Source organism: Chlorocebus sabaeus, chromosome 10 (assembly GCF_047675955.1).
Source record: "Chlorocebus sabaeus isolate Y175 chromosome 10, mChlSab1.0.hap1, whole genome shotgun sequence".
NCBI classification, from domain to species: domain Eukaryota; kingdom Metazoa; phylum Chordata; class Mammalia; order Primates; family Cercopithecidae; genus Chlorocebus; species Chlorocebus sabaeus.
Window position 1 is genome coordinate 3,266,696 of NC_132913.1, and position 16,223 is coordinate 3,282,918.

The 16,223-nt window shown below is 40.2% G+C and overlaps 1 protein-coding gene across 3 annotated transcripts in view; it reads right to left on the reverse strand.

Annotated features, from left to right (window-relative positions):
* The window catches only part of UGGT1 (UDP-glucose glycoprotein glucosyltransferase 1), a 110,302-nt gene that overhangs the window by 73,390 nt on the left and 20,689 nt on the right, over positions 1 to 16,223 (reverse strand). For all 3 annotated transcript variants that reach the window (XM_007964576.3, XM_007964573.3, XM_007964574.3), the window contains exons 6-11: positions 14,213 to 14,387; positions 12,448 to 12,544; positions 11,338 to 11,416; positions 7,016 to 7,116; positions 6,184 to 6,283; positions 4,202 to 4,262 (exon numbers count right to left, since the gene is read on the reverse strand). In XM_007964576.3, the coding sequence (XP_007962767.2) occupies positions 4,202 to 4,262; positions 6,184 to 6,283; positions 7,016 to 7,116; positions 11,338 to 11,416; positions 12,448 to 12,544; positions 14,213 to 14,387 (613 nt within the window). The remainder of the gene's footprint in view (positions 1 to 4,201; positions 4,263 to 6,183; positions 6,284 to 7,015; positions 7,117 to 11,337; positions 11,417 to 12,447; positions 12,545 to 14,212; positions 14,388 to 16,223) is intronic.

Below are 16,223 nucleotides of genomic sequence, written 5' to 3' on the forward strand. Positions count from 1 at the left end.
AATTATTAGGGAGCTGTGAGAGAATGTTCAAAAAAATTTCAGTGTTTCTGGGCTTCACTACCTGTATAAATCTTGGCATCCTAAAGCAGGGCTAAGATTTGCTTCAAGATGCTGTCGGGATTCAATGGCAAGCAAGACAGGGGATACCATAGTGTATACACATTTCAAAACATGTTGTACACCACAAAAATACGCATTTTTTACTTCTCAATTTTAAAAAGAGGAGAAAAAACAATAAGGAGATCATGGAAAGGTGTGTCAATCAAGACCTGGAATTTCTTCCAAGGGAGAGAGAAATTCATATCTTCTCACGCCCCAGCTACGTGCACAGCACCCACAGATGATACAAAAAGGCTGACCCAGGCCAGGCGCAGTGGCTCACACCTGTAATCCCAGCACTTTGGGAGGCCAAGGCGGGTGGATCACTGGAGGCCAGGAGTTGGAGACCAGCCTGGACAATGTGGCAAAACCCCGTCTCTACTAAAAATACAAAAATTAACCAAGCTATGGTGGCCTGCACCTGTAGTCCCAGCTGCTTGGGAGGCTGAGGCACAAGAATTGCTTGAACCCAGGAGGCAGAGGCTGCAGTGAGCTGAGATAGCACCATTGCACTCCAGCTTGAATGACAGAGCAAGACACTGTCTCCAGAAAAAAAAACAAGACTGACCCTGAGCTGGTGAATACAGTCGTTATCTATTTCTAGGTCTGGACACTGGTAATATACATGGGTTCATTTTGGGAAAGTTCATCAAATGAATGAGAATTTGTGTGCTTCTTTCTTTATGTTTCATATAAAATACATACATTTTGGGCTGGGCACAGTGGCTCATGCCTGTAATCCCAGCACTTTGGGAGGCCGAGGTGGGTGGATTACCTGAGGTCAGGAGTTTGAGACCAGCCTGACCAACATGGTGAAAGCCCATCTCTACTAAAATTACAAAAAATTAGCTGGGCATGGTTGGCAGAAACCTGTAATTCCAGCTATTCAGGAGGCTGAGGTAGGAAAACTGCTTGTATCTGGGAGACAGAGGTTGCCATGAGCCAAGATCATGCCACTGCATTCAGCCTGGGTGACAGAGCAAGACTCCATCTCAAAAAAAAAAAAAAAAAAAAAAATTTGGCAAGGCATGGTGGCTCATGCCTGTAATCCCACCTCTTTGGGAGGCCAAGGTGAGTGGATCACAAGGTCAGGAGATCAAAGTCATCCTGGCCAACATGGTGAAACCCCATCTCTACTAAAAATACAAAAAAATTAGCTGGGCGTGGTGGCGCACACCTGTAGTCCCAGCTACTCAGCAGGCTGAGGCAAGAGAATCACTTGAATCCGGGAGGTGGAGGTTGCAGTGAGCCAAGATCATGCCACTGCACTCTACCCTGGGCAACAGAGCAAGACTCCATCTCAAAAACAAAAGTATATATTTATGCTTTAATAAAATGTTTTACTCAAAAAAAAATTAAGACTCCACGAAACAGCAATATAGAATAATTTTGTCTTCCTTAGGGGGAAAAAGGCCCTAAATTTAAGATAATATTTGATGTTTTAATTTTGGAAATTAAAAAGTAAATATAAACTCCCAATAAGGTTTTTCAATGTAGTAAACATTTGAGAAGCATTTATTTATCCCTCAGATGTACTTAATTCACTAATATCTCAGACATGAAGATCAAGGAAATCGGGGGTAAAGATAGTGAATTGAACGTAAGAACTCTTTTCCCTCCTGAAACTCTACTGAAAGGTCAGTAGAGCGACTTTTTCAGTTATAAATCCACAAAGTCAAAGAGAACAGGAAAGAAAAAGGCCACCAAATTTTGGAAGCTGGAAGAGAGGTGGGTGAGGAGTCACTGTCCCAGCAGCCCTGAGAAAGGTGAATGCTAGACCAACTACGGGCAAGGTCAACAAGAAACCTGTACCACCCCGCGGAACTCACCAAAGGCTCAGGAACTGGCAGCACACAGGACAGGTACAAGGGGTGACTCTTAGCTAAGTTCTGAGATAAAGCCCTTTAAGACAAAACCCCCCAGTCCCCCAGCTGATTTCCCACAGCCAGGTGGCTGCAGTCGGTGCCACCCGCTACTCTAGCAAAAGGAAGGCTCATTCCCTGGAACAGAACAAAACAGAACATCTGTGGACAACGGCAAATCAAGCACAAGGAGGACAGGGACCCCCACACACAAAATGGGGAAGAGAAGGCATGTCACCAAATATTCTTCCCTACTGTGCTTCGACAGCTCTAGCAAACAGATTTCACCCTCCAGACAGACGACTAACGGATCCTTTTCTGGAGACTGACAAGGACTGACCAACCCAAAAGAAAAGGAACAAAGATACTGTCATTGGGGTTCCCTAGGAAATGGTCACAAGAGAACACCTTACAGTCACAAAGCCAATCATAAGGACTTCCAACCAGGTCCTTAGTGCCTCACTCTGAGTGTGACTGCCAGACACCTAAGGAAGGCCTCCACCACTAAAGAGACCAAAACCCAAAAACGTAGCTTAAGAGGAAACAGACTTTGCAGACAGAAAACACAAGCACCACTGTCTTCAGAGATACACAGGAACACCACAAAAACACCTGAAAATTAAATATTTGACAACTAAAGGAAAAAAGACACACACAGGTTGAAAACTCTTACCAGAAAGTTTTTTTTTTTTTTGAAAAAGAGAAAAGAGGCCGGGCGCAGTGGCTCACGCCTGTAATCCCAGCACTTTGGGAGGCCGAGACAGGAGGATCACGAAGTCAGGAGATCGAGATCATCCTGGTCAACACAGTGAAACCCCTTCTCTACTAAAAATACAAAAAAAATTAGCCGGGTGTACTGGTGGGCGCCTGTAGTCCCAGGTACTTGGGAGGCTGAGGCAGGAGAATGACGTGAACCCGGGAGGTGGAGCTTGCAGTGAACCGAGATGGTGCCACTGCACTTCAGCCTGGGCGACAGAGCGAGACTCCGTCTCCAAAAAAAAAAAAAAAAGAAAGAAAAAGAGAAAAGAATAGGAAAGAAAAGACTTTTAAAGTTAAAAGGCCAAACTAGTCAAAGAGGTGCAACATTTAAAAAATAAATAAATATTTCTAGGAAAAGAGGAGAGAGAAACCACAGAGAAGAAACACAAAAAAGAATTCAAGAAAGTTTCCCAAAGCTAAAGGTGATGATTTTTCCAGATTTTAAGGGCCCACGAATCATCTAACAGTAGATTTTTTGAAAAAACACATATAATTATGAAATTTCAGGTAACTAGAGTCAAAGAAAGGATCCTTGAGAGATCTCATACAAAGGCTTCAGACTTCTCAACAGCCACAATGGAAACTAAAATTCCAAGAGGCGAAGTCTTGTTTCAAATTTCGAAATGACTTCCAACCTAGAATTGTATAACCTGCCAATACTATATAATGAGCTATCAATAAAAACAAGTAGAAAGTTGATTTCTCAGAATTTCAAATTTGCCTCCCAGGCAACTTTTCTCACAAAGAATGATGAGCTGTACCAAAATAAGGAAATTAACCAAAAACAAAGAAGACGTGGAATCAAGCAACAGCGGATCCAACAAAGGAGGTTAAAGGAAGGTCCCAGGACGACCAGCATGCACCGGGTATATAGAGCAACCAGTCCATGTCAGACCACGTCAAAACTAGATAAAATCACAACATCCAATATTGGGAAGACAGACAGACAGGAACAGTGCCAATATGGAACAGTGGTGGGTCAGAGGGAGAGAAGTGAAAGAAAGTTAAACCTCATTGTTTAAATAGGAGGCCAATATATAACGTCTCAACGGGAAAAATAAAGTACCGATGTAAGCTAGAAATCTGGAGAGAAATATCACAAGAATCAGCAAAATGTTGAAAGTGTATGTTTTCAGTTTCCTCTCAATTTTGTTTTTAATGATTGTTCATATTCAAAGGTGTTCATGCAGATGTAGTTAGTCTAACTGTAAAAAAAAAAAAAAAAGAAAGTGTCTGTTTTCAGGAATGGGGTGAAACATGTTAGGGGTGCGGCTTTTCTAAACAACATGGTAGTACCACATGCTTTCAGTTAGATGCACACTGAACTTTGATTAAAAACTAAAAATACAAAGATCACAGAAACGAAAAAATCACCATCTTAGACAAAAGAAGAGTGACACTGTTAAATGCTGCTATTTAAACTCAGATTTCTTTATCTTGAAAGACAGAATACAAAACAGGTATTTTCTATCGGTGAATACCTTCTGATTCTCTTCCACTTCGGTTCTAAGTTCTGAGCTCACAGCTGTTTTTGTTATTGCTCTAAGGAAATAAAAACATTATGAGTGCTTGGCTTAATATTTGATATAAAGTCTTCAATTTCTGTATTTTAAAATATGAAACACATTATTCAACAGATTAGAAAAAATTAGATGGGAAAAACCTTAAATCTTTATAATTGATAAATACATTTCTCCTTTCTCAGATGTGTATACTTTTTGTAAGATACAAAATCAAAGAAATGTAGCAGCCATAGCATTATAAAACAGGTGCAGTTGCTTCCAAGTTCTTAAACATATGCACTCCATTTCTATATATGATCTCTACTACTCTCAGGCTAAAAGGATAATGTGGAATACACCAAGGCAGCAGATTGCTCTTCCCACTTAAGCACTTATGGTGGAGGTGGAATCATTCATGTATACCTTCAAGTAGCAGCTGGACTAAATGAGAATTCACTACATGATGTCTAAGTCCCAAATAAACAAACTTAGTTACAAAATATCTCACATCAGAAGTCAAAACACTTCATTCAGTGACTCAAGCAAATGACTGGGAACCATTCAAGTCAACAGTTTCTAAAGATTTGGCTTTTAAAACAATTTTGCCTTGCATTTATGAGACGTGCAGCAATATTACAGAATTGAAGGCAATGCCAGAAAATGTACAAACAAAATCTTTTTTTTTTTTTTTTTAGATGGAGTTTCGCTCTTGTTGCTCAGGCTGGAGTGCAATGGCATGATCTTGGCTCACTGCAACCTTCGCCTCCTGGGTTCAAGCGATTCTCCTGCACCAGCCTCCCGAGTAACTGGGATTACAGGCCCCTGCCACCACACCCAGCTAATTTTTTGTATTTTTAGTAGAAAAGGGGTTTCACCATGTTGGCCAGGCTGATCTGGAACTCCTGACCTCAAGTGATCCACCCACCTCGGCCTCCCAAAGTGCTGGGATTATAGGTGTGAGCCACCATGCCTGGTCCACTTCCCCCTTTTGGGTACCAGACAAGGTGGGTGGATCACCTGAGGTCAGGAGTTCCAGACCAGCCTGACCAACAGGGCAAAACCCTGTCTACTAAAAATACAAAAATTAGCCAGGCCTTGGCCTCCCAAAGTGCTAGGATTACAGACGTGAGCCACCAAGCCTGGCTCAAACAAAATCTTATTCTGTCACTATGAACTTAGCCTCTACGGCTTAGCCTAGAGGTCACTTAGCCTCTACGGCTCAGTGTCTTCAAGATTCAATAAGATGACATATATAAAACCTTCCATGAAGAAAACCACTGTGGTCTGGGACAGACTCTAGATTAGTCAGTTACATGAGCAAGACCCATCCAATCCTGAAAGGCAGGTATTTTTATTCCCATTCCACTGCTGAGGAAACTGAGGTAAAGAGAGGTTGTTTATTTGCAAAGGTCACACAACTAATAAGCAGAAGTGCCAGGAACATAACCTAAATCTGTCACTTCAACCACACGATGCATGGTCTTGCCATCTTCAAGACACAGAGTAGTAGTAGTGGTGGTGCAGTAGTAGTGGTGGTGGTGGTCATAAAGAATCTTAATTTTCGCTGGGTGCGGTGGCTCACGCTTGTAATCCCGGCACTTTGGGAGACCGAGGTGGGCAGAACACTTGAGGTCAGGTGTTCGAGACCAGCCTGGCCAACACAGTGAAACCTTGTCTCTACTAAAACTACAACAAATTAGCCGGGCATAGTGGCACACGTCTGTAGTCCCAGCTACTTGGGAGGCTGAGGCAGGAGAATCGCTTGAACCTAGGAGACGGAGGTTGTGGTGAGCCGAGATCGCACCACCGTACTCCAACCTGGGCAACAAGAGCGAGACTCCGTCTCAAAAAAAAAAATCTTAATTTTCTAAGCATTTTCATATTTTTATTACCTCATTTGGCAAGTGAACATGACGATAACTGGGTATGATGTTAAGGAGAAGAGCATTATTCTATATTACCTGGCTTTGGTAGGAAAATTCTGACTAAGATCCTTCATAACAACCAGAGCCAACTCAACAGGAGAAGCCAAGATTCGAGCAGCAGTCTGGAAACTGAGATCTGCAATGATGTCAAATATAATTAAAAGTGGATTTAATCTAATGCAATGAGAAGCAGAAAACAAAATCCAAATTTACTTCCCACTCTTTTCTTGGTAATTAAGAACGTCTTAGAATGCAACCATTCCAGAGAGTGCCCAGGATTTCATTTCAGGTTGTATTCACTTCAAAGATCCCTGGAGTGTTCCGTTGAGCCGTTTCTGATAAATCTGCAGAAAACACTAGGGCACACACTAATGCTTGCAGCAGAGGCTAGATCAGGCCCAAGTCCTTTTCCCTGTTCTAAATTTACAGTACATCACAAAATACAGCATGGAGACTTTCAGCAAATGATGTGAAAAATACTTGAAAAATAGTTCTTTGGAACAGAGAAAAACACACACGTCCTGCCACAATGACATGCCTTTAACACTCTATAGATAAACAGTTGAAGAAATGTATATATATAATAGGAACTTAAGGACTATGACCTGTTTCTCGTATTACTAGTTTATGTATGGTCACACAGAAAGATTTGCCGCTTGTTTATATATATTACTTCCACCTAGTGTTATCTGTTTACAAAAGGACTTCCTTTCTTCCCTGATTAATTGTAATTAACCATTCTTATCTTTAAAATCAGAGGCACCCTCAGAATCACATACCACATACAATTAAACCCAAATTTTGCATTTTTTAAAGCCATAAAACTTAGCCAAAAAGTTGGCCAATGACCTCTCCCTGTTTTCATTACCTTGCAACTGCCAAACTTTTAAAGGTGCCATTTCATTGGTGCTCTCCACAAGATGCTTTCTGAGCTCTTTCAACTGTCCCTCCAGGTCGGGGTGTAGATCTCTAAAAGAAACATAAAAATCAGTCCTCTTCATTATTTTTTCTTTCCCAGAACACAAGAAGAAGTAAACCAACTTTATCTTCATGGTTTGCCTCTTCCAACCCTAGGAAATTTTCTACAATAAGGGGAAAAAAGGAAGTATAATTATTCCTCTTTAAAAAAAATAGAAAATTAGAAGTTAGTTTAAAACTCATAAAATTTATAGAAAAATTGCTAGAATAGCAATTCCCTGTGAGGTAGATAAGGAGACTGGGAGTGGTTAACAAAAGAGACTTTTCAGGCCAGGTGTGGTGGCTCACGCCTGATATCCCAGTCACTGAGGAGGCCAAGGCAGGAGGATCACTCGAGCCAAGGAGTTCCAGGTCAGCCTGTGCAACACAGCAAGGCCCTGTCTCTTAAAAAAAAAAAAAAAGAAGAAAAGGAACAAAGGAGACTTCAGCTATACCTGCAGTGTTTACGGATCTATTTTATTTTTTGTTTTCCTTCGTTCTTAAAGTAAAAGAAGGCTTATACAGGAAAAAAAAGAAAGCTTAATAAATAGTTCTATAGGACAGAAAAGCAAGTATGGTAACAGCAATCTATTCTGGGTTGTAAGTATGTGGGAATAAATTCTTCTCTATGCTTTTGTGAATCATTTTAATTTCTCAAAGTAAAACTGAGGGGGAAAAAAACTGCTTCCAGTCCCAAAATGAGTTTCCTTTCGCCTACATGCTCATAAACCTCTTAGTCACATGATACAATTTAGGCTAACCATAGTTACTGAGTTTTATCTTTAAATACAGCATATTCCACTACAGTAAAGGAGAGGTGATCTGGGGCAGAGACATAACATTTACATCAGACAGACAGATGGCTAGTACATTACTTTTTTCTTTTAAATGCTATAAACTCAAAATTTCTTAATACAACATACAGAAATTAGAATTCCCTCAGACCGTTCACTGTCCAACCAACCCACTTCCTGTCAGTTACTACAGCCTGAGCATCCCAAATCTAAAATTCTGAAATCCAAAATGCTCCAAAATCCAAAACTCATTAAATGTCAACATGACATCAAAGGAAATGTTCATAGAAGCATTTCAGGTTTCAGATTTTCAGACTTAGGAGTGCTCAACTGCTAAGCATAATGGAAATATTTCAAAATTGAAATCTGAAACTCTTCTAGTTTAAACATTTTAGAAAAGACACTCAACCTATATAAACTCTTAAATACCAAAAATGAGGCCAGGTACAGTGGCTCACACCTGTAATCCTAGCACTTTGGGAGGCCAAGGTGGGCAGATCCCTTGAGCCCAGGAGTTCAAGACCAGCCTGGGCTACACGGCAAAACCCCATCTCTACCACAAATACAAAAACGGAAGTGAGAGGATCACCTGAGCCTGGGGAAGTGGTGGCTGCAGCAGGCCATGATGGCGCCACTGCACTCCAGCCTTGGTGACAGGCTGAGAGCCTGTCTCAAACAAACAAACAAAAAAAACAGCCTAATTACTTTGGATAGCTAAATAACTATTCTGAATGTCCAAAAGGTAAAATAGCCTCAATATTCTTGATTTTTGTGCTGTGAATGCATAAAATCATAATGCTACCCAAAAAATAAACATAAACAACATAAATGTGAAAAAAAGATTCTGAAGCTGGGAGTGGTAGCTCACACCTGTAATTCAAACACTTTGGGAAGCCAAGGCAGGACAATCACTTGAACCCAAAGTTCAAGACCAACCTGGGCAACATAGCAAGACTCTATCTCTACAAAATATTTAAAAATTAGCCAGGCATGGTGGCACACACCTGTAGTCCCAGCTATTCAAGAGGGTGAGGTGGGAAGATCCCTTGAGCCCAGGAAGTCAAGGCTGCAGTGAGCCGTGATTATGCCACCGCTCTCCAACCTGGATGACAGAGCAAAGCCCTGTCTCAAAAATTTTTTTTAAAAAAAGAATTCTGAAAGCCTGAGTCAAATAAAAATAGGATATGATTACATTCTAATGAGGCCCAAACTGATGTTAAACAAGAAATGTATATATGTGCAGGACGAACTCAACATGTAATTCAATGTAAACTAAGATACATCTTCTAAATTGTTAATCTGGTTATTTCACTTGGCCAAATCTCAGAGCTGAAGTATATAAAACTGAGCCTAGCATATACTATTTCTATTTGATCACTTTCTCTCTCTTTCCCTGTCTCTCTCTCTTTCCCTCTCTCTCTCTCTCTCACACACACACACACACACACACACACACACACACACACACACACACACACACAAAATGTCCTAATAAAAATTTCCAGATAAAGCAGAATTCAGGGCTCTAAACAATTATCAAGCCATGAGGGAAATAACTTCAACTTTTAGAATAACAGCTAAGAAGACTTTCCAGGCCGGGCGCGGAGGCTCACGCCTATAGTCCCAGCACTTTGGGAAGCCGAGGCGGGTGGATCACGAGGTCAGGAGATCAAGACCATCCTGACCCACACAGTGAAACCCTGTCTCTACTAAAAAAGAAATTCAAAAAATTAGCCAGGCGTGGTGGCGGATGCCTGTAGTCCCAGCTACTTGGGAGGCTGAGGCAAGAGAACGGTGTGAATCTGGGAGGCGGAGCTTGCAGTGAGCCGAGATCACGCCACTGCACTCCAGCCTGGGCAACAGAGCAAGACTCCGTCTCAAAAAAAAAAGAACAGCTAAGAAGAAGACTTTCCAGCTATAAAACACTATGATACTTACATTAATTGGCTATGATGCTTTCATTAAATGATTATGTAATTACGGAATTTTAAAAAATACCATTTCCTTTCACATAAGGCAAATTCTAATAAAACGTTTTTTTCTGAGCTGGGCGCCATGGCTCACACCTGTAATCCCAGTACTCTGGGAGAGTGAGGCAGGCAGATCACTTGAGGCCAGGAGTTCAAGACCAGCCTGGCCAACATGGTGAAATCCTGTCTCTACTAAAAATACAAAAGTTAGCCAGGCATGGTGGTGGGTGTCTGTAATCCTAGCTACTCAGGGGGCTGAGGCAGGAGAATTACTTGAACCCAGGAGGTGGAGGTTGCAGTGAACTGAAATTGCGCCACTTTACTCCAGGCTGGGCAACAGAGCAAGATTTGGTCTCAAAATAAATAAACAAATAAATAAATAAAAATAGTAATAATAGTAAAATGTTTTCTCCATTGAGCATGTATAAAATTTACTGTATCTATTTTGCATTTTTGCTCAGACTATGTTTGAAAAAAACTTTTAAATACACTTTTTTCCTGGGAAAATATTAAGTGAAACAATTCAATTTCGGCCGGGCGCGGTGGCTCACGCTTGTAATCCCAGCACTTTGGGAGGCCGAGGCGGGCGGATCACAAGGTCAGGAGATCGAGACCACGGTGAAACCCCGTCTCTACTAAAAAAAATACAAAAAATTAGCTGGGCGCGGTGGCAGGCGCCTGTAGTCCCAGCTACTCGGGAGGCTGAGGCAGGAGAATGGCGAGAACCTGGGAGGCGGAGCTTGCAGTGAGCCGAGATCGCGCCACTGCACTCCAGCCTGGGCAACACAGCGAGACTCCGTCTCAAAAAAAAAAAAAAAAAAAAAAAAGAAACAATTCAATTTCTCCTCTTATGGCAATCAAAAAATGGTATGTAACTTAATGCCATCAACTGAGAGGTAAGAAAAATGCACTTAAACTGTGGGCAGGTAGCCAAAGTATCAATTAAGAATCATGTGCTTCAAGCTGGACACAGTGGTTAATGCCTGTAATCCCAGCACTTTGGGAGGCTGAGGCAGGTGGATCACTTGAGGCCAGGAGTTTGAGATCAGCCTAGCCAACGTGGTGAAACCCTATCTCTGCTAAAAATACAAAAATTAGCCAGGTGTGGTGGTGCACGCCTGTAATCCCAGCTACTTGGGAGGCTGAGGCAGGAGAATCACCTGAACCTGGAAAGTGCAGGTTGCAGTGAGTTGAGCATCACGCCACTGCACTCCAACCTGGGCAACACAACAAGACTGACTTCAAAAAAAAAAAAAAAAAAAAAGAATAATGTGCTTCAGAATAATGTGAAATCATAAATTGTACTATAAACTAAGAGGTTGACTCTCCACATAGGATTGCATACATGAAGTACTGTTAGGAGATGGGTAACTCAGACAGTAATCAACAAGATGATGCTTAAAATGCAAGAAAGCCTGGAGGCTTAAGGAAAATGAGGGCGTTTCCCAAAATACACAGAACGTACATACCTTAATTTTCCAAAGAAGAATCCCTGAACCTCATCAATAGGATCATTTTCACCAATCACTGTGGTGTTTACCTCAGTTCCTACGAAAGAACAGAAAATCCGTATTATTAATAATTGCTCACATTTGAAGCAAAAATGTTACTAGTCTCAAGAACATCATAAAATTGAATAATGTGAAAAAAAATCAGAAACCCCTGAAATTATACCATTTAAAATGTTGACTATCACAATTACCCTTTGGTAATGGTTCTTTAAACAAACAGAATAAATGCATTTTAATATCTCCTGTGTTCCTGGATAAAGAATGCATTTTTCCCTTAAACTTTGGAAAATTTTATATGCTAAAATCTTCAAAATTAATAGATTTAAACATTATGGACAACTATGAAATTAACAGTTTTAAACACTATGAACAAAGAATTTTTCAATATCAAAATTCTGAAGAATTTATAATTAGTCAACTTAATCCTAAACACAATTATTGAAGAAAACAGAAGGATGAGGTAGTAGTTTATTTTCCATCTGCTTTCCTACTCAGATTTTTTATCTTTAAAATGAGCTTAAAAGAAATGAAAAAACAGCATTTAAAACTTGTAGATAAAATAATAAATTCAAAACCCTAGAGTATTACAACAGAAAGTATCCACAGTAAACTGTTCCATGTACAGAACTAATAAACACAAAATTGTTTGCTAAATATAGGATAGGATACTTTAAGATTTCACGTTGGAGTCACAAATAAATGGCTATTTGTAAACCCCATATAACATCAACAACAATAGCTACTACTTGCTGAACATTTTTGGGCAAACTGTGCCAGGTTCTTTCTTGGTGTGTTTTCTTTTTTTTTTTTTCAGTACATGAAAAAATTCTTTACTTACACATCTTATTTATTCCTCCCCAACACTGGAAGAGACATGTATTATTACCTGCAGTTTACACAAGAGAAAACTGGGACCTAGAGAATTTGCTTCAGGGTCACCCACTCAGATGTAACAGAACCAGGATGCAAACACAGGTTCAGCATACGCCTAAACTTTTCATAAGGAAACAAACTCCCCTTTAACTCATATTTGAAGAAAGCACATTGGTCCCATTTTTACCAATTCACCTTTCACCTGAGTATCATCCTTGGCCTTGTACTCAGTGCTCTTAATGGCCAATTCCACACCATAGCCAGAGAGGTAAACAGGCTCCTTCCTGGGATTCTGCAAGGAAAGCAAGAATTCCACCATTACCACCTAGCTCTTTCTATGTCACAGTGTACACAGCATGACCATGTTAATGTTGCATCTACTAGCCTTTACCTAGGATTATGCACTCAAAACATCTTTAAATTGTTTTTTAAGGATATTAGCTATATAGCTAAGAAAGTTCACTAAATAAATTTTTTTAGTCCAAAATCTACCAAAAAATCAAGAGTAATAAAAGCACTTATCTACCATTAAAATACTGATCATACGTTTTAAAAATCAATTCAGAGTCTGTATCTCTATCCTTATAAAATCCTAGGCTCCCTTACATGTTGTAGGCTGCCACAACTGTGGGAATGGAATTCAAGGTAGATGCAAAACCAGAAGAACGGACAGTTGAAAGTGCTAAGGTCCCAACCACAAGAAATGGAGAAAGAAAAGAAGAAGTTCCAGAACCTACAGAGCAGGGTTGAAAGGTGGTGAGGTCTCAATCCCAGAGATGTTTCTGAGGCCCATGGGAGTATGCTTTTTATTAAATTTAAATGCCTTTGAGCGGAGCTTGGACTGACCAGATGTCACAGACTCACCAGCATCCTGACTGAAGATGGCCCTTCAGACATTAACATCTATCCTAACAGCAATAGAGGGGGCAGAGGGAGAGTCAAAAACTGGACTTCGATAAAACTTTCTGCTTGTACAAATTTTCATTTACAATTTTATAAAAATAATTATAAATAATTATTAAAAATATTAAAATTAAATATTAAAAATGTTGAATTAAAAATAAATTATTTAAAACAATTATTAAAACATTAAAAATAACTACGAAAATAATAATAATAATAAAATGTGACTCACGCTCGTAATCCCAGCACTTTGGGAGGCTGAGGCGGTCAGATCACCTGAGGTCAGGAGTTCGAGACCATCCTGGCCAACACGGTGAAACCCCGTCTCTACTAAAAATACAAAAAATGAGCTGGCATGGTGTCATGTGCCTGTAATGACAGCTACTGGGAGGCTGAAGCAGGAGACTCGAACTCAGGAGGCAGAGGTTGCAGCAAGCTGAAATTGTGCCACTGCACTCCAGGCTGGGTGACAAGAGCCAGACTCCCTCTCAAAAATAAATGAATCAATCAATAAAATTTTATTTTTTTGGCATGAACTTAGTACTGAGCTTATTATGACACAGAAACTTTAAAGGGCTAACAACCTTTACATATAAATATTTTAAATGACTAAATATTACACAGAGTCTTAAAAGCTTAATATTATATCAAGTCTACCTATGAATCGCCTGTTTAGAAAATCCTCCTGCTTCCACCAAATAAAAAGGTGGCAAAGAGAAAACAGAAGAAAAAAGATTGGAAAAGAAACTGAATTCAACAATCAGTTCCATAGTATAATGACCATATTAAAGTTAGAAAAGATTATTTACGTGGTTCACTTTGAAATAAAATGTAAACTTTATCAGGCCATTTTTTTAGCATGTTTTTTATTTCTTCAGAAAGTGAAGCAAAGCACATCTTATGTGCAAATAACAAACTCAATGAAACTATTGGATTTCTCAAAAAAGGGGTTTAAATAACTAGATTATTTTATAAAGAGGGAGATTATTATCTTATGTTCTAAGGTCACGCTGGGCAAATTACATTCAAAACAGGTGTAAAATAAATCAATACTTACAAATATATAATGTCTGAATACATAATTGATTTTGCCTGCATTGCTTTTTGATATAAGTTGGCGGTGAAAATTAGAAAATTCCTCAGAGCCAATCTCAGAGTAGAAAATCACCACTGGGCTTTCAGGATTAGATGATGGATATCTGTGATCTCCTTTGAACAATAAAGGTTTGGGTCTGAAAATAAATAATAAAAGCTTAAAACTTTAAAAATAATTGTGAAACACTAAAAATGTCACAAAATATAAAGTACAGCTATGAAAATTTAAATAAAGATTATAAGCATCTTAATATGAAGGGCAGCATGATATTATTTAAGTAATATTTTCTTAAATAATTACTATCAGGTATAAGTCTTGTTTATTCATGATTAAAAATAACAAAAGTACATTATACAAAATACTAACTATAAAATGTAAACACTGGCCAGTCCAGTGCGTGATGCCTGTAATCATAACTAAGAAGACCCTGGGCAACATGGCAAAACCTCGACTCTATAATAAATAACAAAAACTAGCTGGGTATGGTGGCGTTCACCTGTAGTCCCAGCTACCCGGGAGGCTAAGGTGAGAGGATCACCTGAGCCCCAGAGGTTGAGGCTGCAATAGTCCATGATCACGCCACTGGACTCCAGCCTGGGTGACAGAGCAGGACCCTATCTCAAAAAAAAAAAAAAAAAGAATAAAATAAACCTCAATTAATAATAGCTACCAATTCCTAAAAAGGGAGGAAAAGGGCCAAAAAAGGACACATATTCAAATGACCACTAAATCTTGAGTATGTATGTATGTGTTGTGTGTGTGTGCGTGTGTGTGTGTGTGTGTAAAACATAATATAATATTTCTGTTTGTTTGGAGATGGAGTTTCGTTCCTGTTGCCCAGGTTGGAGTACAATGACATGGTCTCGGCTCACTGCAACCTCTGCCTCCTGGGTTCAAGTGATTCTCCTGCCTCAGCTTCCTCAGTAGCTGACATTACCGGCATCTACCACCACACCCGGCTAATTTTTGTATTTTTAGTAGAGATGGCGTTTCACCATGTTCGCCAAGCAGGTCTCAAACTGCTGACCTCAGGTGATCCACCCGCCTCGGCCTCCCAAATTGCTGGAATTACAGGCATAAACCACCACGCCTGGTCAATATAATATGTTATATACTATGTTATATTTTAAGAAGTCCTCAGTCTGTCGCTCAGGTTGGAGTGCAGTTGCGTGATCTCTCCGCTCACTGCAGCCTCGACCTCCAGGGCTCACGGAGGGACTACAGGTGCATGACACCATGCCAGCCAAATTTTGTATCTTTTGTAGACATGAGGTTTTGTCATGTTGCCCAGGCTGGTCTTGAACTCCTGGCTCAAGCAATCTACCCACCTCTGCCTCCCAAAGTTCTGGGATTATAGGCGTGAGCAACCACGGCTGGTCAAGTACTTTTTTCTACCGTATAAATAGAATATGATTACCTTTTCATTTAAAAATGTAAGTATAGGCCAGGTGCGGTGGCTCAAGCCTGTAATCCCAGCACTTTGGGAGGCCAAGAAGGGCGGATCACGAGGTCAGGAGATCGAGACCATCCTGGCTAACACGGTGAAACCCCGTCTCTACTAAAAAATACAAAAAACTAGCCGGGCGAGGTGGCAGCGCCTGTAGTCCCAGCCACTCGGGAGGCTGAGGCAGGAGAATGGCATGAACCCGGGAGGTGGAGCTTGCAGTGAGCCGAGATCCGGCCACTGCACTCCAGCCTGGGTGACAGAGCAAGACTCTGTCTCAAAAAAAAAAAAAAAAAAAAAAAAAAAAAAGTAAGTATAAATAATGCAAAAAGCAGAGGCTAACATTAAGCATATTACTTGCCAATTATATTAAGTCTATCTCCTCTACTATTTTTACTACTATGATCTTCCTAATGGACGTTTTGTTTCTGTTTTTATTTTGGAGTCAGGGTCTCACTCTGTTGCCCAGGCTAGAGTGCAGTGGCATGAACACAGCTCACTGCAGTCTCTACCTCCCAGGCTAAAGTG